At 45.4% G+C, this 26,495-nt stretch overlaps 1 protein-coding gene across 1 annotated transcript in view; it reads left to right on the top strand.

The window, feature by feature from the left end:
* Positions 1-26,495, top strand: part of LOC141109922 (uncharacterized) — a 48,182-nt gene that overhangs the window by 5,809 nt on the left and 15,878 nt on the right. The window contains exons 4-10 of the mRNA XM_073601175.1: positions 723-937; positions 11,419-11,573; positions 14,011-14,250; positions 17,731-17,887; positions 20,403-20,475; positions 20,948-21,055; positions 23,614-23,828. Of these exons, the coding sequence (XP_073457276.1) occupies positions 723-937; positions 11,419-11,573; positions 14,011-14,250; positions 17,731-17,887; positions 20,403-20,475; positions 20,948-21,055; positions 23,614-23,828 (1,163 nt within the window). The remainder of the gene's footprint in view (positions 1-722; positions 938-11,418; positions 11,574-14,010; positions 14,251-17,730; positions 17,888-20,402; positions 20,476-20,947; positions 21,056-23,613; positions 23,829-26,495) is intronic.

Here is a 26,495-nt window from a genome sequence, read left to right as displayed (position 1 = left end):
GGCACTACACTGATCATCAATGTAAGGGGGCACTACCCTGACCATCAATGTAAGGGGGCACTACACTGACCATCAATGTAAGGGGGCACCACACTGACCATCATTGTAAGGAGGAACTACACTGACCATCAATGTAAGGGGGCGCTACACTGACCATCAGTATAAGGGGCACTACACTGACCATCAATGTAAGGGGGCACTACACTGACCATCAATGTAAGGAGACACTACACTGACCATCAATGTAAGGGGGCACTACACTGATCATCAATGTAAGGGGGCACTACACTGACCATCAATGTAAGGGGGCACTACACTGACCATCAATGTAAGGGGGCACTACACTGACCATCAATATAAGGGGGGCACTACACTGATCACCAATGTAAGGGGGCGCTACATTGATCACCAATGTAAGGGGGGCACTACACTGACCATCATTGTAAGGGGGCACTACACTGACCATCAATGTAAGGGGGCACTACACTGACAACCAATAAAAGCGGGAACTACTTTGACCATCAACAGTCGATGTTCTTTATGTAAACTGGAAGTTTAATTGGATTTAACTCTTTGATTCTACGGCAGCTTTCTTCCCAGTCCCTGGTCACTCTTGCCACCCTAAAGTGGGTATATATAGAAAATCCCTATGGTGTATAATGTACATCAATCACGTCACCGTCACATCTCAGAAATACTGAATGAATTTACTCTTTTTTCAGGAGCCAGTCCACCAGTAAATCTTACTTGTACTGGAGCAAAGTTCAATATACAAGTGTCAAAATGTTGGTTGGAAGCACAAGGTTATAATACGTCCGATATCAGGCTGAACAGCACCAACTCCGAGTGTTGGGCAGTAAGGCAGGTTGTGGATGGAATGTCGGAGATAATCATTTATCGTCCATTGATAACCTCTGACTGCAACACTGAAGCTGTGGTAAGTTCTCCTGATACAAGCTGACTATTTGTTATCCAAGAGAAGTAATAACAGATACATTAGAGTATGTATAGACAAAACATTGCCCTTTATTCTCTCTCTCTAAAGACAAGCAAGCCCATAGACTTCAATGCGAAACGATGAGAATCCTGGGAGTTGAAGTTTGAGATGGCAGCCATATAATTGCTACACTATAATGGTTACACTACAGATCCCAATAGACACTTTGCTGTAGGAGGGGAGAGATGATTTTTTTTTAACTGCTGCTTGGCAGTTCTTCCTCTTGGGGAATTGGAGAGAAAGCACCTCTGTCTGATTTTTTTGCCTGCCAGCGGAAGACAATACCAGCGGAGATCTGAGACTGGGAGTGAGAAGACCTGGGGGTAGCGCAGCACTGGTCATTAGGGATGAGCTTCGAGTTCGAGTCAAACTCATGATCGACTCGAACATTGGCTGTTCCCAAGTTCGCCGAACAGCGAACAATTTGGGGCGTTCGCGGCAAATTCGAATGCCGCAGAACACCCTTTAAAAGTCTATGGGAGAAATCAAAAGTGCTAATTTTAAAGGCTTATATGCAAGCTATTGTCATAAAAAGTGTTTGGGGACTTGGGTCCTGCCCCAGGGGACATGTATCAATGCAAAAAAAAGTTTTAAAAACGGCCGTTTTTTCAGGAGCAGTGATTTTAATAATGCTTAAAGTCAAACAATAAAAGTGTAATATCCCTTTAAATTTCGTACCTGGGGGGTGTCTATAGTATGCCTGCAAAGGGGCGCATGTTTCCCATGTTTAGAACAGTCTGACAGCAAAATGACATTTCGAAGGAAAAATTCCATTTAAAACTACCCGCGGCTATTGCATTGCCGACAATACGCATAGAAGTTCATTGATAAAAACGGCATGGGAATTCAACACAGGGAAACCCCGAACCAAAAGTAAAAAAAAAAAATGACGTGGGAGTCCCCTTAAATTCCATACCAGGCCCTTCAGGTCTGGTATGGATATTAAGGGGAACCCCGGCCAAAATTAAAAAAAAAAATGACGTGGGGTCCCCCCAAAAATCCATACCAGACCCTTATCCGAGCACGCAACCTGGCAGTCCGCAGGAAAAGAGGCGGGGGCGAGAGTGCGTCCCCCCCTCCTGAACCGTACCAGGCCACATGCCCTCCCATTGGGAGGGTGCTTTGGGGTAGCCCCCCAAAACACCTTGTCCCCATATTGATGAGGACAAGGGCCTCATCCCCACAACCCTGGCCGGTGGTTGTGGGGGTCTGCAGGCGGGGGGCTTATCGGCATCTGGAAGCCCGCTTTAACAAGGGAACCCCCAGATGCTTCTTCTTTCTTCTATCTTCCATCATCTTCTTCTCGTTCTTCTGGCTCTTCCTCCGGCGTTCTCGTCCAGCATCTCCTCCACGGTGTCTTCTATCTTCTTCTCTTCGGGCCGCTCCGCACCCATGGCATGGGGGGAGGCTCCCGCTCTTCTCTTCATCTTCTTCTTCATCCTCTTCTCTTCTTCCTTCTCTTCTTCATTTTCTTCTCCGGGCCGCTCCGCATCCATGCTGGCATGGAGGGAGGCTCCCGCTGTGTGACGGCATCTCCTCGTCTGACGGTCCTTAAATAATGGGGGGCGGGACCACCCGGTGACCCCGCCCCCTCTGGCGCACGGGACATGACGGGACTTCCCTGTGGCATTCCCCGTGACGTCACAGGGAAGTCCCGTCAAGTCACCGTGCGTCAGAGGGGGGCGGGGTCACCGGGTGGCCCCGCCCCCCGTTATTTAAGAACCGTCAGACGAGGAGACTCCGTCACACAGCGGGAGCATCCCTCCATGCGAGCATGGGTGCGGAGCGGCCCGGAGAAGAAAATGAAGAAGAGAAGAAGGAAGAAGAGAAGAGGATGAAGAAGAAGATGAAGAGAAGAGCGGGAGCCTCCCCCCATGCCATGGGTGCGGAGCGGCCCGAGGAGAAGAAGATAGAAGACGCCGCGGAGGAGATGCTGGACGAGAACGCCGGAGGAAGAACCAGAAGAGCCAGAAGAACCAGAAGAAGAAGAAGATGAAGGAAGATAGAAGAAAGAAGAAGCATTTGAATAAAGGAATTGTCAAAAACTGTCTCTTGTCATTTTTAACATTTTTGACAGTTTTTTAGTGAAATGGTAGGGCTAAGTACCCCCTTACCATTTCACACAGGGGGGGGGCCGGGATCTGGGGGTCCCCTTGTTAAAGGGAGCTTCCAGATTCCGATAAGCCCCCCGCCCGCAGACCCCCACAACCACCGGCCAGGGTTGTGGGGATGAGGCCCTTGTCCTCATCAACATGGGGACAAGGTGTTTTGGGGGGCTACCCCAAAGCACCCTCCCAATGTTGAGGGCATGTGGCCTGGTACGGTTCAGGAGGGGGGGGGCGCACTCTCGTCTGCCAGGTTGCGTGCTCGGATAAGGGTCTGGTATGGATTTTTGGGGGGACCCCACGCCTTTTTTTTTTTTGGCGCGGGGTTCCCCTTAAAATCCATACCAGACCTGAAGGGTCTGGTATGGAATTTAGGGGGAACCCCACGTCATTTTTAAAAAAAATTTTGGCTGGGGTTCCCCTTAATATCCATACCAGACCTGAAGGGCCTGGTATGGAATTTAGGGGGACTCCCACGTCATTTTTTTTTTTCAATTTTGGTTCGGGGTTTCCCTGTGTTGAATTCCCATGCCGTTTTTATCAATGAACTTCTATGTGTATTGTCGGCAATGCAATAGCCGCGGTTAGTTTTAAGTGGAATTTTTCCTTCGAAATGTCATTTTGCTGTCAGACTGTTCTAAACACGGGAAACATGCGCCCCTTTACAGGCATACTATAGACACCCCCCAGCTACGAAATTTAAAGGGATATTACACTTTTATTGTTTGACTTTAAGCATTATTAAAATCACTGCTCCTGAAAAAACGTCCATTTTTAAAACTTTTTTTTGCATTGATCCATGTCCCCTGGGGCAGGACCCAGGTCCCCAAACACTTTTTATGACAATAACTTGCATATAAGCCTTTAAAATTAGCACTTTTGATTATTCATGTTCGTGTCCCATAGACTTTAACGGTGTTCGCGTGTTCGAGCGAACTTTTTTCCTGTTCGCATGTTCTGGTGCGAACCGAACAGGGGGGTGTTCGGCTCATCCCTACTGGTCATATCATATCACAGTACTTGCACCATGGACATAGGGAGACTAGAGAGTCCACTCACCCTCTGCTTCCAACTGCTGATCATCAGAGGCTTTTGGGGAGAGACCAACGGCCCTCCTCTACAGTGGGAGGTTACTTCAGCATCCCAGAGACTGGTGAAAGGTGTATTCGCACATTGCTGATACTGCTAGCAGGGACTGAGCCACTCAGAGCAAGACACCAAGTGTACCCAGACCATACCGCATCCATACTGCACCCTATACCGCCCTTATTCTAAACCTAGACTAACTACACCTATACCACCCCTGTACCACATTATACTGAAACTTTACTGCATCTGAACCACATCTACTTTGCACCTGTGCAGAGACTATACCTATACTGCATGTAGGATAATTGGATCTGTTGGTACAATGTTCTTCAAGGACCCCAAAGATAGCCAGCAGATGAACATCACAAAGAACTGCCCCTCATCGAAAAATTATTCTGTAAGCCCCCCCTTGGTCCCCTGCCCCCTCCGCAATCATCCTCTTCTTCTTTTGAACAATGTATACCCATGTAGCACACTTTTAGATAGGTGATAGGATTGGTTAGATTTAGTGCTGGCTCACTGTGTTCAGTGGAGCTGGGTGTTTTGATAGGTAAATTTAGCTTGCCTCACTGTATCCAGTGTGCCTGTAATTATTGTGTCAGGTAAATTTAGTACTGCTGACTGTAGCCAGTGCAGCTAAATAATTAGGTCAGTTCAGTGTTCTCAGCTTCTGCTAGTCTGTTTATTCTCTCTGCTTTTCAGAGAGCTGGTAGAATTCTCTGGAGCATAGGTGTGGAGCTAGGGAGATGGCAGTATGAATATTTATGCAGTACTGACCAATCCCAGGGAGCAGAGCCCTAAAGGCATGCTGGGAGTCTGTATAAAACTTCTGAGCACACTGAGCTTTGGGTCTTTTCCTGGAGAGGATCAGTCCACTAGGAAAGAACCTGGGAAAGTTTCCAGATGCTCCTTCAGGAGTAAGCGTTACATGCGGGGGCTCGGTTCTGGATTTTCCCTACAGATATTGCAGCGGTTGCTATCAGTAGTTGAAGAGACTGTCAGAGTTGTTGCTGGTGTTGTGTGGATTGCAGACAGGCAATGGGGGGGGCAAGTTAAGCTACTGCCAGTGTGTGTGTTCCCGCAGATGCAGATGAGTAATGACAGTGAAGGAGTTAACGTGGGGAGTTAGCACCAGGGGGTGAGGGTCAGAAGAGTCTGCCTAACAGGTGGAGCAATTGTCAGTGTGCCAGCCTATTGAGAGAGGTAGGAGGGGTTGCTGCCTGGCTTTGGCCAATCCATATGTGAGGAGGGGCTAATAATTCCCTTCTGGGTGTAGCCAAGAGGAAACCCTGCTGAGAGAGCACCAAGATGGCGTACGTAAGGAAGAGAGAAACAAGCGTGAGCACCGGAGTTGCTGCAGATCAGCATGCTAATGGATACACCAGTACAGTTAGCGCCTCAGGGGTGTCTGGTGTTATGCAGCATAGAGGACAAGGAGTACATTGCGCTGGTATGTGGCAGATGCCAGCGGGTCACAGTCAAGCTGCATGCCTGGAGTATGTGTAGGCATTGCTGGGAGATGTTACTGAGGTTGCTGCACAGCGATCTTCAACCCAATATCCTTCTTGTCAACTGTAAGATGGGCTACATCACAAAGATGTGGAATCCCACTTTTAAGCCATCAGGAGTGACAGGGTTGTGATGGAGTTACCACTGGGGCCTGGGACCAGTGATGTTCACCCAGACTACAGTCTCTCAATCCAGGGAAACTCGCATTTCCACCATTCGAGGGAGCAGGGGACAGCAAGCACCCCAACCCCAGTTCAGCTGCCAAGGTGAATGACCAGATGACTGTGATAAGGATCTCCGAGAGCTATAGAATCCAGAGGTGGGAGTCCACAAGTTCCTCAAGTAAGGAGTGTCCAGGGGCTTTCGATCCAGCGTCACCAAGTTTAAAAACATGTATAGGTCAATGAAGGAGGGGATGGAGGTCTGGGAGTCAGTGGCAGAGACTGAGTGAGATTGTGGAGCTGAGCTAGGAGAGGGCTCACAAGCCTCTAATCCTGACAGTGCAGACAAGGAGCATAAGGCAATGTGCTGAAGGAATCGGCCTCAGTATAGAGAAATAGGAAAGGAAGCCTGATCTATTCTCACCACGCACTATGGCCCGTGTCTGCACACAAGATGAGGCCAACAGCCACCTCATTAATAGAGTAAAAAGTCCATTCATCCTACCAGGGCAGGGAGACTGAGATGAGCTGCCAAGTTTTTTCTGCTTTCAGCGAATCGTACAACGTGGGTGGCTTCGAAATACAGCTACAATTTCCCTTATGAGATCATGGAGGCAATAGAAACCAAGTGGGTCACCTGGTGTGAAGAAGTACGGGACTTTATGTACATGCCAAGACCATACAGGAACCAGACCTATCCCTATTTGTGGTAGCAATTCCAGGCCATAAAGATGATTTGAAGCCTGGGGAGGTCCATCCACAAAGCTAAGGTTGTTGTAAAGAAAGTAGGTTGCAGGGACAAGTGGTCCATCAACATCTGGGTACCTGACAGAAGAATGGGATGGCTTTCGTTCAGTAAGTTGAACTTTGCAACTACCTTTGTTTTCTACCAGGTATTGCAGTTGATGCTGAATGGTTCTCTGTGTGTCAACAATTACACATAAAGGGGGCAATCCCCATAACTTTTAAAACATTCCCTACTATCTTTGCAACTTAAGGAGAAGGGTGCTTCAGGTCCTGTGTGGATGCGCAGCTGAAGTTAAGTCCAAGTGAGTTGCTGTCATGGCAAAGGGCGGTTGCTCACTAAAGTTCTACACAAGTGCAGAGGAGGAAAGACTTTCTGCAAAAGCTTCCCCAGTCCAGTTTTCAAGTTAAATTTTTTATCTGAACTCCAACCTAAAGGGGCAATCCCCTAGTTCTAAATTCCTTTTATTAAGAGGGGTACTTTGGCTGATGCTTGGACATGCGATGCTGAAGTGAGTTCGGGTGATTGGTTGCTTTGAGCGGGGGACGATGACTTGCTATCCAAAGGAGAAGCTCCTAATTCTTCTACAATCAGGAACTGAACTGTTGTCCAAGAGGAGGCAACCCTTGCTAATTATCAGGAGACATAATTTTGAGTCGTTGTTAGTGACAGGCAATGGATCATTACAAGAGACTCTTGACTGCAAAAAAATAACTCTGCTCAGCAGTGGAAGGACTCCTTGCCAAGCTTCAACTACTGATCTACATTTGATTACTGGAGTTGTTGCTCATGATGCTGCAAAGGTGGCAGCACTGCAAGTGTCAGTTTAGCTGAACTTCCCATCTTCTACTTCAGTTGATTGACTTTGGCTAGCAGAGCCAGAACCCAAAGCATTCCTAAAGGACTCTTCTACTGTTGGTATATGTTGCTAAGTGTCCCTGGCTAGGGAACAATATTTCATAGCAAGTTATGTTCATTGCAGATGCCTAGATAGAATAGACTAGTTAGGATGTCTGTTTGTGCTTTGCTTTCCAGGGCTCTGGAAGGTCCAGAAAGGCAAGAGATTGGTTGTCATACACTGTAGTGAATGAAAGACCAAACAGATTGGACTTACAATATGAAACAAAATTGCTGATGTCAGTATCAGTGCCTTCCCATATAATGACCACATCGTCTATGTATCTTCCATAAAAGTCTATATGGGCAGATAAGGAGTTATTACGCCAGATGTAATTGGCCTCCCAAAAGCCCATTGTCAGGTTGGCATAGGTGGGGGCAACATTTGCCCCCACAGCTGTGTCAATAACTTTAAGATAAAAGCCTCCAACAAACAGAATATAATTATGAAGTAGACAAAAAAGGGTAGCGTTTAATATGAACTGGGCTTGTCTATTGTTTAACAGTGGGTCCTCAGCTAAAAAGTTTTGGACAACCTGAAGGCCTACCTGAAGGGGTATGCTGGTGTAGAAGCATAAATAGAGTGATACTTATTAATATTATTATGCAAGATTTATATAGCGCCAACTGTTTGAGCAGTGCTTTACAATATAAAAGGTGACAATACAGCAACAATACAACTCAATTCAAGAGGGCTCTGCTCCTGGGAGCTTACAATCTAATGGGGAGGGGCTGGTGAAACAAAACGTAGAAACTGTAAGGGATGAACTGATGAGGGGAGTAGAAGATTCGGTTGTTAGCCGAAGGCAGGATAGGCCTCCCTGAAGAGATGTGTTTTCAGGTGATCGCCTAAAAGTGGACAGAGTAGGAGATAACAGGACAGATTGGGGTAGGGAGTTCAGGAGGATGGGAGAGGCTCTGGAGAAGTCCTGGAGACAAGCATGGGAGGAGGAGACAAGCCAACTAGAGAGCAGGAGGTCTTGGGAGGAGCGGAGAGGATGATTTGGGTGATTTTTGGAGATAAGATGGGGAAGAGTTGTAAATGGCTTTGTATGTTATTGTTAGTGTTTTGAATTGTAGTCGTTGGGCAATGGGAAGCCAGTGGAAGGATTGGCAGAGAGGGGTCCTGGACACTGAACAGTTGGTAAGGTGAATGAATCTGGCAGCGGCATTCATGACAGACTGAAGAGGGGATAGCTTGTGGAGAGGTAGGCCAATGAGAAGGGAGTTACAATAGTCAAGGCGAGAAATAACAAGGGAGTGAAGAAGTTGCTTAGTGGTTTCAACAGTTGGAAAGAGGCGATACTTATTTGTATGTGGGCTATTTACTAAGCATGTCAAGGAGGTGTATGCCACCTCTGATGTAAGATGGTAGCGATTGGGCCAGGGGCTGCAAAAATGAGTCAATATATTTAGAGAATCCACTAGCGACGCTTTACAAGGCTGACACTATTGGCTGTCCAGGTGGGTGGGAAGCATTTCTGTGGATCTTGTAGGTGGTAGAAATATAACAAACAGTGGGAATTGGCGCAATGGTTGTTAGTACTTGTCCCTTTGACCCAGGGGCGGAAGTATAGGGGGTCGCAGAAGTCGCCATTGCGACTGGGCCCCATGCTGCAGGGGGCCCTCCCCGAGCGGTGGCTGCATATGGGATCGAGCCCTCTGATCCTCAGCCGATGAATAAATCTGCAGTGCAGGAGCTCGGTCACGCAGTGTTTACTCTGAAAGTGAAAGCAAGGGAGAGGTGTCTAGCACAGCGTGTGCTGTGCTCTCTGCCTCCCCCTACAGTGCAGCACCTGGCATGGAGAGTGATAGTACAGTGCTGCAGCTGCAGATTTTTAAAAAGGCGATCTATATATGTTTGTATGCATGTGTGTGTGTGTTTATATGTGTGTGTCTGCATGTTTGGGTGTGTGCATATGTGTGTCTGCATGTGTGTGTGCATCTATTTGTGTGTATGTTTATATGTGTGTGTGTGTGCATGTTTGTGTGTGTGCTCTAGTGTGTGTTTTATATGTGTGTGTGCGTTTATGTGTGTGCATGTGTGTATGTTTATGTGTGTGTGTGTATTTATATGTGTATGTATATGTGGGTGTATGTGCGTACATGTGTGTTTACATGCGTGTGTATACACATTACTTTTAATCCTGACCCCCTTTTTCTTTACGATCAGAACTGCTTTTTTTTTTTGTTTTTTGTTTTTTTAGGGCGGGTTCATAATACCAACAAGAAAATACCATTCCTCTGAAAATCGATGCAGGCTCAGATCGCTTTTCAGAGGCATTTGACAGGCAGCGAAGAGGCAATATGTTGCGCCTTGATTGGTAAAATGTTGAGAAACACTGATACAGAAAAACTGATTTCTCCATTTTCCTCCTGCAGCTGCTGAAAGCCTGCGGGAGGGAGATGAGAGATGGGGGAAATGGAAAGATCAGTTCCTCTATATGCAGATTCTTTTTGCTGCCCCCCTTGTGTGCTCTCCAGCCCCCCTGCACTTTTTCCTGCCCCCCGTGCTCTCTCCTGGCCCCTCCCCTTGTCCCCACAGCTCCGCAGAGTTCCCCCCTGCCCTCTCCTGCCAGCGGCTGCAGGGTATCTGTCCATACCGATCACGGACTCAGTCCATTCACAACTGAAACATAGTAAACTGTATTTACTATGCTTCAGTTTGCGAATAAAGGGGCAGCTCTATACAGAACTATTCCTACCCATTCATTCTGTGCAGCTGAGGCTGTGTTCTCGATCTCCTTTCCTGGTCTCAAAGGTGAAACGTCAGAGGTCTGCTGAGACCCCTGATATCTCACCAAAGCCCCCCGGAACTCTTAAAAAATGTAAAAACTTTTTTTTATAAAATGATATTGTAAAAAAATAAATAAATGGTAGAAAAAAAAATTAAAATAAAAATAAAACAGTTGCCAGTGGCAGAACTACCAGGGTCACAAACTGATTGACTGATTCGCACTTGCGACCAGGCCTTGGCGTTTCAGCCACCGGGCTCAGAGGGAAGGGCCCCAGCTGGGGGTCAGGGGGGCCCTTCATGGTTTCTTGCACCGGGGCCCTGAAGGTTCTAGTTTTGCCACTGCTCTGACCATCTATATATAACTAGGAATCTGAGGCAAGGTCTTGAAAAGAAAGTCACGTGCAGTTAGTCCATCTGTACATGGGGTCTTCAGGGCTCAGTACTGTCTGTAGTTTAGGGCAAGCCTCTGGAAGGGGAGTAGAAGCAATCTCCAGGACCATGTAAAAGAAGAAAAGTGCAGAAGAACTTCTAAATGCAGACTGATTATACAATTTATTCAGCAGAAATTAGGAGAGCAACTCACATTTGAGTAGGTAAAAATAATGTTGTCCTATGGACGGTGGACTATTCAAACATGCCTGTTTCTACCTACTCAAATGTGAGTCGCTCTCTTAGGCCCCTTTCACACGAGTCGGGCTCCATTTCTACGGAGCCGCCTCGGTCCGCCGGCTCAGCGGGAGATCTGTCCGTTGATCTCCGCTGAGCCGGCGGATGACAGGTCCCTCTCTGCTCACTGAGCGGGGAAGGGCTTGTCAGGCGCCGCTGCCGCCTATGGAGGGATCGGACGAAAACGGACAGCGTGTCCGTTTTCGTCAGATCTCACCCGATCCGATCCGCCAGCGACGGATCTGGACGTAGAGCCATACGTCTGCTTTTAGCGGATCGGACGGGGTCGGATGTCAGCGGACATGTCTCTGCTGACATCCGACGGTCCATAGGCTAACATGGATCGCCCGTTCAGGTCCACCGTCAAAACTGACAGGCGGATCTGAACGGTCCGATCGTGTGAAAGGGGCCTAAGTTTCTGCTAAATACATTTTGTAATCAGTCTGCACTTTTCTACTTTTACATGGTGGTAGAAATATGTCTAATGGCTTCTGTGCTTCTTCTCTCTACAGATGAATGCAACCCACGTCATATACACAAATCAGCTGTATATTTTTGCCAAGACGGATCCAATCCAAACACAAAATGACGCTTTCATGAATATTTCCTGCGCTTACCCGCTGAATATAAATGTCGCTCTTAATGTGACTCTGCACACAATACTCGGGTAATTATTATTACATAATGTCGGTTTTTCAGAAATCCGTGCTGACTATCTCTTATGATATTGGATTCCATCACATACTCTTGTATGAGGTCCTTTAGGAAACCTTCAAGTATCTTCCCTATGGTAGAAGTTTAAATTTATAAATACTTAAAGGTCTGTTCTTATTGGTTAAAGACCTTAAACCCTTCTTAAATATAGACACCACATTGGCCTGGTGCCAGGTCATAATAAATTGGAAACAAAACCTTAGCTATAACTGAGCTCAGCTCTCCTAGGACACATGGGTGTGAGCCATAGATATGTGCAAATTTGTTTCATTATAAATTGAAATTCGGATGAAATTTTCAGTAGTTATGAGATTTGGATGTATTTGAATCTCTGAATCACAATAGTAATGAAGTTCAAGGAATCCAAAATAAATTCTAACAAAACAAATTATCCGAATTCGAAAATGAATTTGAATTCAAAGCCCAAATTGAATTCAAATTTGAAAATTAATTTTAAATTTGAAAATTTATTCAAATTCGAAATGGAAACACATTGCAATATACATAGTAAAGTATATAAGTGAAATAAGATGATGATTCCCACTTAAGCTGCTGAAAAGAATAGAATAAAACAGACTAGAATCACATGACGTCCACCCAGAATGGCAAATGTCTAGCCTGCCTGTCATTTTATTATAGGCTTGGCAAGAAGGTGTTAAAGCGGAGTTCCACTTAAAAAAAAAAAAGTAAAGTCATCAGCTACAAATACTGCAGCTGCTGACTAATAATAATCGGACACTTACCTGTCCCACGATCCAGCGATGCGGGGGAACAAAGCCCCGCTCGTCTCCCACTCCTCTCTGCGGCGCCATCATTTTCACTGTGGGCACAGCCGGGCACGCACTGCACATGCGCGAGCTGCGCAGTGTGCCGTGATCCAGTTATCTGGGACCTGTGACGTGTCCCAGGTGATTACCGAGAGGGAGGGGGGAGAGGTGATCTCCCTTCCTGTGCCGCGGTGCGCCGGAAGGTAGTGGGAGCTGGATCCCTCTAAAAAGAGGGTATCCGCTCCCCCCCCCCCCCCCCAAAAAATGTGGCATGTCAAGAGTTCACCTTCCTTTAAAGTTCCATTTTTGAGTGGAATTCCGCTTTAATACTAAAGCTGAACTCCAGGCAGATATAAAATAGAACAGAAAATAAAGTAATAGAATATAATTAAACAGAATAGCATAGAAAATAAATGAATAGACTAGAATAAAATAGAATATAAAACAATATAATCAAACCAAATAGAATAAAGCACAAGAGAATAAAATAGAATAGAATTGAATAGAATACATAGAAAAAATAGAATAGAGTAGAAAATAAAGGAATAGAATAGAATAGGAAATAAAAGAATAGAATAAAATGAATATAGCCGTCTTCCAAAATTCAAATCAATTCGGAAGTAACAAATATTTCTAGATTGCAAGTTCTAACGAGCAGGGCCCCTCCGATCCCTACTGTATTGAATTGTATTGGATCTGTACTGTCTGCCTCCATGTTGTAAAGTGCTGCACAAACCGTTGGCGCTATATAAATCTTGTACAATAATAATAATAATATGAAACAAATTCTGAAAATGAATCATTCTAACAAAATTACGAGCGCTCTTCAAAAAATTTCCGCACTTTTTTTTAAACTTTATTAAAGTATAAAAAAGTGCAGAAACTTCGTATTAACTTAAGGAACCCAAAACAAAACGAAACAAAAAGTTTCCATCGTGCACATCTTTATAAGCCATCTGGGCCAAGTGTTTCCAAGTGATCCTGGCAGATCGGGAGGAAAGGTCCCTGAAATAGAAGAGTTTTTATATCCCGTGTCTCCTCCCTTCCTTTTGCTTCAGTGTTGAAGCCTTCAGAAGCCTCTTAGATATTCGCTCCTGAGTGTCACCTGCCGTGCTGTGCGGTTCCTTCCTTCCACCCCCTATGTCTCTGCTGAGTCCTGTAGTGACATCGGGGTCAGAGGAAGGAACCATGGCCTGTGCTGGCAGACACAGGAATCCTACATTTCCAGGAAATGTAGAATACTGAAGAGTCTGGTGGCGGCTGCAGCACAGGAACGGAGGAAAGGTAGGAGATATGGGCCATCTGAGAGGTGACTATGAAAACTCTTCCATTGCAGAGAGGTTGCTTCTCAATTTTTTTCACTTAAATTACTTTTTTTTTGCCTGTTTCATATACTGTACATATTGATTTGAACCCTTTGTGGTGCATTTGACATCCTCATTTTGTATATCAGCGTCACCTCCCCCACCAGTATACACAGAGCAGAAGAAGAGATCTAATAGGTTTGCTCTTTCTTTATCCTCAGTGCAAATATTTCAGCTCTGTATAATAACATAGATCCATAGCCACATACCTACAAGGGTTTCTAGGTAGGTGACCTTTTGTCGTGTGTTTATTTTCCAGGACCACAGTAATAAATGACTTTACAGTAAATGCAAGTTATCCAGCCCAAATGATGGCCTTTAATGATAGCACATATACGACCCCTGTCTCAGAGAATGACACCCTGTATGTGGAAGATAATATCTACATATCAGTGCAAGTACCAGATCTGGATGCCAACACCTTCCATCTCAAAGTGGTGAATATTTATGCCTCTCCTGACAATGCAAGCAACCAAAAGTACTATCTTCTTCAGAACGGGTAAGTACACAGTACACTGGTTAGTAATTCTGTTTGTTTTTTTGTACTCTTTGACTACAGAAAAAGTTCCCTAAGGCTCCATTCACACTTGTGCGACTTGTAATGCCACTTTGGACCCTTTAGGTCTGGTATAGATCTTAAGGGGAACCCCCATGCCATTTTTTTTTAAATAGCATGGGGTCCCCCCAAAATCCATACCAGACCCTTATCTGAGCATGCAGTCCGGCAGGTCAGGAAAAGCGGGGGACGAGTGAGCGTCCCCCCCTCATAAACTATATCAGGCCACATGCCCTCAACATGGGGGAAGATGCTATGGGGCAGGGGGGCTCTACCCCCCCAAAGCACCTTGTGGTAGGGACAAGGGCCTCTTCACCACAACCCTGGCTGGTGGTTGTGGGGGTCTGTGGGTAGGGGGCTTATTGGAATCTGCATGCCCCCTTTAAGAAGGGGACCCCCAGATCCCAGCACCCCCCCACTATGTAAATGAGTATGGGGTACATACACCAATGGAGTGAAGCAGGCTAAATCTAACTAAAAGACATTGAGAAACCAGTATTTTGTAGTTTGTAATTTGCTGCTTAGTCTAAAATTTCCGGGCCCATTTTTTTTGTCCCAGTCCAGGCGTGCTTCCCACTGTTGCCGATGTTCCCCTCACACTGCGCCAACGTTCTGCCTAGCACTGCGTGCTGCAGGTTTGGGTGACGTTAGCTGGAAAAATGTAGCAGTTTCAAGTTTTGTAGTTTTAATATTTCTTATTGTTTTTACAAATGTTGTTTTTTTTTTGTTGGGGGGGGTGCAATTAGCTGATCTTGCCTAAGGCTCGAAATAGTCCAGCACCGGCCCTGATCCCACCCCTTTCACTTACAGCAGGGGAAGGAGAGAGATCAGTACTTATGAATGGGCACACAATGAATGGATCAGGGACTGCAGCTGCTGATCCATTCCTTCTGTTGCAGTGAGACAGGGATCTTTTTTTTCCAACCTTTTCCTCCCCCCCCCCCCTCTCCTATACATACTAGCTATAATGCTATATCCATGTGACCTGTAGAATTAACCCCTCACCTCCCTTATCCTGCACATCTCAACATTAACCCCTTTATCTCCATCGTGCCAATGTATGCAACCAGTACATTATTAACCCCTTCACTGCCTTCTTCCTCTGTGTATAACCTCTACATTATTGTATCTGGTGCACCATTAACCCCCCTTGTGTCTCTTCATTTCCAAAAAAAAAAAAAAAAGTTTAAAAAAATTAGATCACCTTTGGGTGTCCACTTTCCAAGAAAGGGTAATTTTCTGCCTTTTTCATTTTAACGGAAAGCAAGGGAAACTTTTTTTTTTTGTTTTGTTGTTTTTTTTTTATGTTTGGGCTTTTTTTCACACCTAATACGATATAGAAAATCAATCAGAGCTACCATCATAATTAAAGCTGCTGAACACTCAGGGTCAATAAACCAAATCCCAGCACAGTAATATCAAAGAAATAGCGCAACGCTTAAGCAATAAATGCCTAAACAGAGAAAATGAATATGGTCCATATATTAGATTCCCAAAGTGGTGACCACTTGTGATGTATATTCATAACGGTGACAACGTGCAGAGCGTCCACCTTTGGTGTCGCTAGCCGCTCACCTCAAAACGTGGACCCTCTGAATGAACAGTTGGGTCAATTGCGCCTTCCCATAAAGGGTATATTTCCGCATCGACCAATGAGGTAACCACCAGCAGCGAAAAGGGCGTAGGTCTGATAATCCAAGCCCTGATCTCCTTATGACAATGTACCGGATCTCCAAACGGTTATGGCACATGTAACAAAGGAAGATATCTAGTGCTCTCTGTATAAAACTTGTTTTATTGAAGAAAGCAGAATAAAACTTACAGACGTGGCACTAGTTTGGAGATCCGGTACATTTCCATAAGGAGATCAGGACTTGGATTATCAGACCTACGCCCTCGTCACTGCTGGATGTAATGGGACGCACACCTTCCAAAAATTTACATTTCTGTCTCATCAGTCCACAAAATATTTGCCTAAAAGTCTTGGGGATGATCAAGATTTTTTTGGTAAATGTGAGATGAGCCTTTTGCTGTATACAGATGACCGGACTTTCAACGGACTGAATCAGGTCAGACTTTTCGACGGACTTTTAAATGGACTTCCGTCGAATCGGACTTGCCTACACACAATCACACCAAAGTCCAATGGATTCGACTGTGATGACGTACGACCGGACTAGAACAAGGAAGTTCATAGCCAGTAACCAATAACTGCCCTAGCGTCGGTTTTCGCCCGTCGGACTAGCATACAGACGAACGGATTTTTCGACTGGACTCGAGTCCATCGGGAAGATTTGAAACATGTTCTATTTCTCAAGTACGTCACATTTTCGACAGAAAAGGTCCGCTGCAGGTCCGATGAAGCCCACACACTGTCGAATTGTCCGACGGATTCGTTCCGTCGGACAAGTTTGGTCAAAAATTCCGGCCGTGTGTACACAGCATAAGTGTTCTTTTTCGTCAGAAGTGGCTTTGGCCTTGGAACTCTCCCATGGACGCCATTTTTGCCCAGTCTCTTTCTTATTCTTGAATCATGAACACTGATCTTACCTGAGGCAAGTGAGGCCTGCAGTTCTTTAGATGTTGTTCTGGGTTCTTTTATGACCTCCTGGATGAGTCCTCGTCATGCTCTTGGAGTAATTTTTGTAGGCTGGCCACTCCTGGGAAGGTTCACCACTGTTCCAAGTTATCTCTGTTTGTGGATAATGGCTCTCCCCGTGGTTCACCGGAGTTCCAAAGCCTTAGAAATGGCTTTGAACCCCTTCCTAGACCGATCCATGTACATTACTTTGTTTCTAATGTGTTCTTGGATTTTTATTTAGATTGTGGCATGATGTGTGGCTTTTTGTGATCTGTTAGCGTGCTTCACTTTGTCAGACAGCTTCTATTTATGTGATTTCTTGATTCAGCAGGTCTGGCAGTAAGCAGGCCTGGGTGTGGCAAATGAAAATTAACTCGGCTTTCCAAAAAATTGTGGTTATTCGCAGTTCATTCATGATTCAGCATGGGAGGGGGCAATTACTTTTTCACCTAGGGCCAGGCAGGTTTGAACAGCTTTTTTCCCTTAATAAATGAATTAATAATTTAAAAACTGCATCTTGGAACTACTCGGGTTATCTTTGTGTAATAGTAAAATTTGTTTGATGATCTGAATCATTTAAGTGTGAGAAATAAAAAAAAAATAAAAATCAGGACGGGGCAAATACTTTTTCACAGCACTGTGTGTGTGTGTGTGTATGTATATACTGTGTATATATATATATATATATATATATATATATATATATATATATATATATATATATATTATATAGGATAATGGATGTATGCCATGTAATGTTCAGATCTAATAGTATGTGCCAGAATTGTGTCTAATCTTTAGATTACAGTAACTGAAAACCAATGAAAGGTTTCTGTATCCAGGTGCCCATCTAGTGATGTACCTGCTGACCAGCTAACAGTGGACAAAAATGGAGTTGGCATTGAATCTCGGTTTCCTATGAAAGTCTTCCAGATTACTGATTCTAACATCATGTATCTCTATGTGGAACTTGGACTCTGCACTACTGATTGTACCACGGTAAGACTCACTATACACATAGAGGGTGTTCTGCGTTTTCTGTGCCTGAAGAAGCAGTCAGGGATTCTTTAGCCATATTGGCAAACAGTCAACTGCCCAATTTTGCCACTGGTCCAAGGGGCCCCCAAAGCCGCAGGCATTTTCTTGCCCTGGATGAGCCGCCACTAGCCTGAGGGTGCCAGTTTTAGTGGTGAGGAAAATCATTTTTTTTAAACTTTAGTGAAGTGTGTATAACAATCCCACCTTCCCTTCCTCCTGATAACCAGAACTCAGATCTCAGTGTCCTGGTGCCAACAATTTACGCAGTGCTTTCCATACTTTACGTTTACAGCAGTCCCCATACCCAAGGAGCTTACAATCTCACATGCATGCACACATACTAGGGCCAATTTAGACAGGAAGCAATTAATTTCTACCATCATGTCCACGGGAGGAAATAAACACAAGCAGAACATACGGTATAAACTCCATGCACATCGTGTCCTAACCAGGATTCAAATTGAGGTCCCCAGTGCTACAAGGCAAGAATGCTAACCATTAAGCCGCTGTGCTGCCCCAATGTCCACAGTTGGCTTTCTAATCATTGAATGGCCTTATTATATGGAAATGTTTATTGACTGAAAAATTTAAAATATGCACGCCACCAAACTTAAAGTGGTTCTTCAGTAATTTCTTTAAAAATTAAAAGCCAGCTACAGTTTTTGTAGCTGCTGACTTTTAATGCGGTAGTAACGTCTGTAGAAAAATAAAAAGTTGCCACCTGTAAAGTAATATCATAATGTGCTAGTATGCATTCCAGTGGCATGCATAGTAAGCATTTCATAGTAAAGTTGCCCCCTGCGAAGTAATATCATAATTTGCATACTAGCACATTATGATATTACTTTGCAGGGGGCAACTTTACTATGAAATGCTTACTATACATGCCACAGGAAGTCTTTGTTTTAAGGTAAGCATTTCATTACTAGTGGCATGCTGTCACCGCTGACAGGGATTCCATCTTCACCAGATCTTCCTTCTCAGTTCTCGGGCTCCAGCTGTCTGACTGGTTGAGTCCACGATGACGTCACTCCTGTGCAGGTGCTTGAGAACCCCAGGCAAGGCAGAGAGCTCTGAAGGAACGGCACGGCTATGCCGTTCCTTCAGAGCGCATGTGCCGGTGAAATCACCATCTGTTACTTGTTGAAATATCTCCTAAATGGTGCATGTTTAGGAGATATCCATTTTACCTACAGGTAACCCTTATCATAAGCTTACCTGCAGGTAAAAATTGCACAAAAGAGGTTACTACCACTTTAATTCTTAAAGAAATTATGGAAGAGCCACTTTAAGCTTGGTGGTGTGCATTTTTTTTCCAGCCCATTAACACCTCCAACCATCTTTTTTAATCTTAATAAACAGACACTGACCTGTTCAGGGATCCAGCACTTTCCTCACCAGGGCCAGTTTCCTTGGAGAGCTATGACTAAGCACTCCTTGTAGTGCGAAACGCGTAAGCTTTGTTCCATTTTGCTGTGACCTGTATTTTGGATGACACCTTATTGAATAAAGACAAATATTTTTGGAGTGCAGCTGTCCATAATTTCTTTGATGTCTAAGGGCCAGTTTCTTTGCCGGTTTTCAGTCCTTGGCACCAGCATGTGATCAACTGTGGGCAGCTGGTTGTGACTCCATGTGGCTTCACAGCAGGCTGCCCACTGTGCATGCGCAAGCCAAGCTGCACTTTGTAAATGGTCCCACAGCCTTCTGGGACCCATGACGTGTCCCAGGAGGTTGGCAGGAGGGAGGGGGAGAGAACTTCTACTGGGGTTGCCTAGGAAGTGGGAGAGGGTACCTATCAAAACTAGGTATCTGCTCCCCCCAAAACAAAGTTCCAAATATGGAAGGGGGGGTGGAAGATGAGAGGAAGATGAGTGGAACTTCTTTTAGGTGAAGTTTTGCTTTAAAGATGCCAGATTCCCTCCCGATTTTCTGCTGTTTTTACAAACCAAGCAGATAGAACATTGCTGTGTGTGATGAGCGTGAAAGCTGAACTAATGGCCGACTCCACACAAAATTGGCGAATTAAAATCATATGCTGGCTTCTGATACTGAAATTCCACCATCAGAATTTACAGTTCTGCCCATCTTCTGTAGCCATAACATGGACTTGGGATGAGCTTGGGTTTGGCTCAAACCCAATCTCTTCCCTAACAAAGACAATTGTTGGTGTCATGCTGACCCGATACAATGTAGAATAAATAGGTGATTGGGGAATATGACTTAGAGAGACTGAAACCAATGTGGAGGGAGAAATGTAAACTATTCCAGGGAAGTCTCACCATTGGAGTGATGGAAGAACCTGGTGTGCCCGCATTCTCCACTGTTTCCATTGTAGGGATAACACAGATAGAGGGACACGAAGGGGACATTGGGACTTTAGCATAGCCGGGGTGTTTCTTGGATACAATTTGAAGTTCGTTCAACAATTTCACTTGTCTGGAATTTCTGTTGAATGACTGTTATTTCCTTACAGACCTGCAGCCCTCAATCCAGATCATTGATCATCCAGCCAACTGCAGGAAACTCTGGAACCTTTTTGGATGCAGGTAAATCATCTCATGGTCACGCTTTGTTACAGTAATTTTCCGTTTTCCTTCAGTCACAGATATTAACACCCCAACTCCAGACAAAATATTTTTTTTTCTTTATTGTTTTAGATAATGTAAGAAAGTGCTTCTGTCAAGATTTAAATGCTGTCTTTGTTCCCTTTGGGAGGATTTTCCCTCACTTCCTGTTCTGTCTGACACCTGACCAGGAAGTAAGGAGAAATATCCCAATAACAAACCTGCACAGGTTCTAACCCTTCACCGTTCTACTAAAAATTGCCTTTGTGTGTCCCGTATATATTTAACAGACCAATAAGGCAGCAAGTTGCCCATTGTTAGGGATTATTGTCAGGGATTACAAACACTTTAACTTCTACGGTGATCACTACACAATTATTTCACCCTACAGAGAATGTGAATATTGTATGAGAAATCCAAAAGAATGGACTTTAATGTTTTTCTGTCTCTCCAGTGTCTGCACCTGCATTTTGTGGAAGTGAATCCTGTGCTGAGGATGAGTATTGTGACAGTGCTACTAATACCTGCCAGTGCAATACAACTTTCTATACATTCATACGAGGTATGGTATCATGGGTCTCATGTGACTTAAAACTAAATATTGAATTTTCCCATAAACCATATTAAGTGCATGTAACACACATCAATGTAAGGGGGTACTACACTGATCACCAATGTAAAGGGGTACTACACTGACCATCAATGTAAGGAGTCACTGTGCTGATCATCAATGTAAGGGGGCACTACACTGATCATCAATGTAAGGGGGCACTACACAGATCATCAATGTAAGGGGGCACTACACTGATCATCAATGTAAGGGGGCACTACACTGATCATCAATGTAAGGGGCACTACACTGATCATCAATGTAAGGGGGCACTACACTGATCATCAATGTAAGGGGGCACTACACTGATCATCAATGTAAGGGGGCACTACACTGATCATCAATGTAAGGGGGCACTACACTGATCATCAATGTAAGAGGGCACTACACTGATCATCAATGTAAGGGGGCACTACACTGATCATCAATGTAAGGGGGCACTACACTGATCACCAATGTAAGGGGGCACTACACTGATCATCAATGTAAGGGGGCACTACAATGACCACCAATGAGTCACTGCATTGACCATCAATGTAGGGGCACTACACAGGAAACCAATGTAAGGGGCACTACACTGACCACCAATAAAAGGGGGACTACACTGATCATCAATGTAAGGAGGACTGCATTGACTACCAACAGTCAATGTTCTGTCTGTAAAGTTAAAGTTTAATTGGGGTTTAAATCTTTCACTCTATGGCAGCTTTCTCCCCAGTCCCTGGTCACTCTTGGCACCCTAAAGTTGGTATATATAGAAAACCCCTATAGAGTATAATGTACATTAATTACATCACCGTCACCTTCTCATCTCAGACACACTGAATGGATTTAATAGTTTTTCAGGAAGCCTTCCATCTCCATATTTTTCTTGTACTGGAATAAAATGCAATATACAAATGTCAAAATGTTGGTTGGAAGCACATGGTTATAATACGTCTTATATCAGGCTGAACAGCACCCACTATTGTAACTTATTATAACTGTTAGTCAGTAAGGGAAGGTTGCTAAGTAAGGGAGTCTCTGTCTGGACTAGGTGTGTGGTTGGCATTCAGGATGTGCAGTCCAGCTCACCACTTCCTGGCAAGTGGCTAATCTGGTCCCAATGACTTAGCGATCAGCAGATTTCTATCAATCAGGTCCATAGGTTTGCGTAGCCTATTACATTAGGGTGTGCACCTCAAGCCCAAACACACATTCTTTTCTCTGCAGCCTCAGCTGCACTGGACAGTGAAAGAATAAGAAGTGCTCTGTACTGAGTGGCTTCCTGCTCATTCACAAACTAAAGCATAGTAAACAGTTTACTATGCTTCAGTTATGATTGAACACAGTGAGTGAGTGTGTTTACTGTGTTCATTTTGAAAAGGAAGGGGTCGGTAAATAACATATTGATTAGCCCGTTCACCCACGCTTTATTCTGGAACATCCAGCAGCTGGGGCCAGAGGAGAGGAGAGGAGGGAAGCCGGCAGCACTGTGGGTGGTGGGAGCAACACGGGAGAAGCCCAGGCGGTAGCGGGAGTCAGCATCGCACACAGAGAGAACAGCTCGGTCTGAAAATTTGCCTGCCAGCTGGAGACCATACCAGTGGAGATCTGAGCCTGGTAGTGAGGACACCCAGAAACAGTGCAGCACCACCCACATCACAGCACCTGCACCACTGCAGCAGGGAGAATGGTGCATCCACTCACCCTCTGCTTCCCACCGCTGATCATCAGAGTGATTAGGGCGTGTCCACGTGGCACGCCTCCTGTGCGGGCCTATGGTCCGGCCCCAGATCCCCACAGGCCGCAGATCCTGAAGACACAGCAACTCTCTCCCTCTACTCAGTCTCTGAAGGCAGCTCAGGTGCAGGTCTGCCCCCTCTCCTGATGTGGAGGAACAGGACAGGAACAGGTCCTCTTAACTCTTTTCTAATGGCTCTGGTCCCTCAAACATGGGGCACAGACCCTCACAAAAGATGTGTCCCTGTCTTTCCCCCCCTGGACTGCCCCAGCTCTTTGCTGATTTGCCCAAGAAGGCAGTGAAACCCTCCTCCTCCCAGGTGCAGGGATTCATGGGAATTACAGTCCACAGTCTATCTTCATTAACTACCATTGTCCAGGGAACTACAATTCCCATCATCCATAGCGCCTGCACAGTAAGTCTTCTCTGCTTCTGCCATTGGCTCTCCTGCCCTCTGATGGGATCCAATTCTGCTCCGCAAGGGGGGGGGGGCGGGAGAGGAGTCTGCACATGCTCAGACACTCACCCTGCAGCCATCCAATCGGCTAAGAAGAGCGCTGGTGACTGCACAGTGGGAGAGGGGCGGATGAGGGGAACGAAGAGCTGGATCAGATACCCACAGCCCACCTGATGTTTGCATTACACAAAGTGGGCAGGAAGTGGGCAGACTAATAGCAAGCAGCACTCCTATAGTGCTATACTACTATAGCGTATAATGTACATGAAGCATGATGTCACCGTCACCTTCTCATCCCAGAAATGCTGAATGAATTTACTCTTTTTTCAGGAAGCCACCCATCTCCAAATCTTACTTGTACTTATGTAATGTTCAATATACAAGTGTCAAAATGTTGGTTGGAAGCCCAAGGTTATAATACATCCGATATAAGGCTGAACAACGCCAACTCTGAGTGTTGGGCTTACTGGGAGTTTGTGGATGGAACATCGAAGATGACCTTTCAACGTTCATTGACAACCTCCGACTGTAACACTGCTGCTGAGGTAGGTTCTCCTGACACCATATAACTGTTTGTTATACAAGAGAAGTAAAAACAGATACAATAAAGTATGTGTAGCACTACCCCCATAAGAGTTGCAGATGTCAGGGTTCCCCATGGCTGCACAGCCAGTCACACAGCATTTTCTTTTTTACACCCAGACACAGCAAATAGTCTTTGGGCTTGTTTTTGTTGTTTTTTATTAAGGGGATAATAACTTGGATGGCCTAACTTGAAAACCAGGGACAACTTCCTCCCTATTTACAGCTTTCACTTCTTCATCCTGCACAATTCTTGATCCCTTTGCACAGCTCCACTGGGTTTACTCCTCTGGGAACTAACAGTCTTCAACAGCCCAGACTTCAACAGTTCATCATCAGCCCATTACAGGCTAGGGTGTCTCAATCCCTTGGGAAGAGTAGCACATGTGGCGTGATCTTCTTTCTGCAACACCTTCTGCTTTCCTGTAGACACTGGCCTCAGCTCTACCTCCTGCAGAAATGCTAGTCCACCTCTTCTCCAGCCCACCTGGCTGCTTCTTCTTCCCAGTCTACCCAACTGACATACACTGGAGACTTCCCAGGGCAAGGTTAGATGAAGACTTGGCACACCGCTGTCGTCAAAGGGGATTGGCTATAGTTTGTAGTCTATCCCCTTGTCTGTCCCTGCACGGTGCTGATCTACTCACTCTGTCCCTCCTTGCTCTCTCCCACTGTCTCTCCAGAAAGCTTTCCTCCAACTGCCTAATGTGGTAGGATTCTTCCAGGCCAGCCTCCTGAGCTTCAGCCTGAGGTAACCCCCCCAGCAGTGGCCCCCCCCCCAAGATTCACCTCAGCACTGATTCTCCATCTTCCACCCAACTGCCTGGCTGGCATGGCTCATGTCTATTTAAGGGCTCCTTAGTTCCCTGCCAGGCCCACTTCCTGGGGATTGGCTAAGGGCACCTAAATATACAAGGCAACCCTCCTAGCATCCGCCTACTAATTTCTAGAACTTTCTCCAACATTCTACAACTAGGGGGAGGCACCAGAGAACTGCCAGGATGAATGATCCAGCCCTAACCTATAATAACCCTGACCCTGATTCCATGACTCAGGTTTAGCCCTCAGCACTGCTTCTCCATCTTCCACCCGACTCCCTGACTGGCATGGCTCATGTCTATTTAAGGGTTCCTTAGTTCCCTGCCAGGCCCACTTCCTGGGGATTGGCTAAGGGCCTCTAAATATGCAAGGCAACCCTCCTTGCTTTTGCCCACTAATTTCTAGAACATTCTCTAACATTCTAGAACCAAAGGGAGGCACCAGAGAGCTGCCAGGATAAGTCATGCAGCCCAAACTCTAATAACCCTGATTTCATGACTCAGATTTAGCCCTGGGTCAGACTAAAATTTGCCTGCACTACCGCTAGTAGCACACTAGAGGGTGCTACATATGTATAGACCAAAATGTTCTATGTAGCCAGGTGTTGGTTTACAATTTGGTGATAGAGATATTTTCCTTTATTCTTCTCTTCCTCTAATGAGATACTGATGTCATACTGCACCATCCTCCTCCACCCAGCGAGGAGGGGAGGAGCTAAAGCTAAACAAGCCCATAGACTTCCTATGCAGAGCATTGAGAATCCTGGGAGTTGTAGTTTGAGACAGCAGCCAAATAATGGCTACACTATAATGGTTACACTATAGATCCCATTGGCTACTGTGTAGTGGGACGAGTGCAGAGATCAGTTTTTTAAAATTGCTCGGTAAAATTTTTCCTCTTGGCACTGAGGGAGTTAGAGAGGGAGAACAGCTCTGTCTGAATATTCGCCTGCCAGCTGGAGATCATACCAGTGGAGATCTGAGACTGGTAGTGAGGACACCCAGAAACAGTGCAGCACCACCCACATCACAGCACCTGCACCACTGCAGCAGGGAGAATGGAGCATCCACTCACCATTGCTTCCCACCGCTGATCATCAGAGGAGAGACCGAAGGGACCCCCCTTCTATAGCGAGTGGTCACTGCCGCATCCTGCAGACTGGTGAGAGGACTATATGCCCATTGCTAATACAGCTAGCAGGGTCTGAGCCACTCAGAGTAGGACACCATGTGTACCCAATCCATACTGCACCCTATACCGCATTTATTCCAAAAACCTAGACTGCACCTATACCAACCGTATACCTCATTATACCAAACCTTCACATCTGAAGCACATCTACCTTGCACCTGTGCAGAGGCTATACCATACCTCTGCTGCATGCAGGCAAACTGGGGCTGTTGTTAAGTGCACCAACACTCTTAAAGGGCTCCAAAGATAGCCGGCATAATTATTCAACAAGCATCCCTTTGTTTCCCTGCCTCCTCCACTACCATCCTCTTTTTCTTTTGGACAGTGCATACCCAGTCAGTCTAGAGCTAGCATCGCTGCCATAAATGTGCTCTGACAGTATAGTTCCAGCACTTGGTGGATTAAACGTTACTACTGCTCACTGCTGCATAGACATGTGCAATTTGTTTCGGTCCGAATACAAGTCGGACACGTTTTTGGTTATTCAGGGGTTTTGGAAAAAACCAAATGTAAAGAAAAAAATGCCAGCAATAAAAAAATGTTTAAGAAAACAGCACTGTGTACTCGATACCCATTTACATATGGGAGGGGGCGATTCTGGGGGCCCCCTTGTTAAAGGG

This window comes from Aquarana catesbeiana, linkage group LG10, assembly GCF_042186555.1.
Source record: "Aquarana catesbeiana isolate 2022-GZ linkage group LG10, ASM4218655v1, whole genome shotgun sequence".
Lineage (NCBI taxonomy): Eukaryota > Metazoa > Chordata > Amphibia > Anura > Ranidae > Aquarana > Aquarana catesbeiana.
Note: the sequence above shows the minus strand (reverse complement) of the source record. Positions and strands in the feature narration are given on the sequence as shown.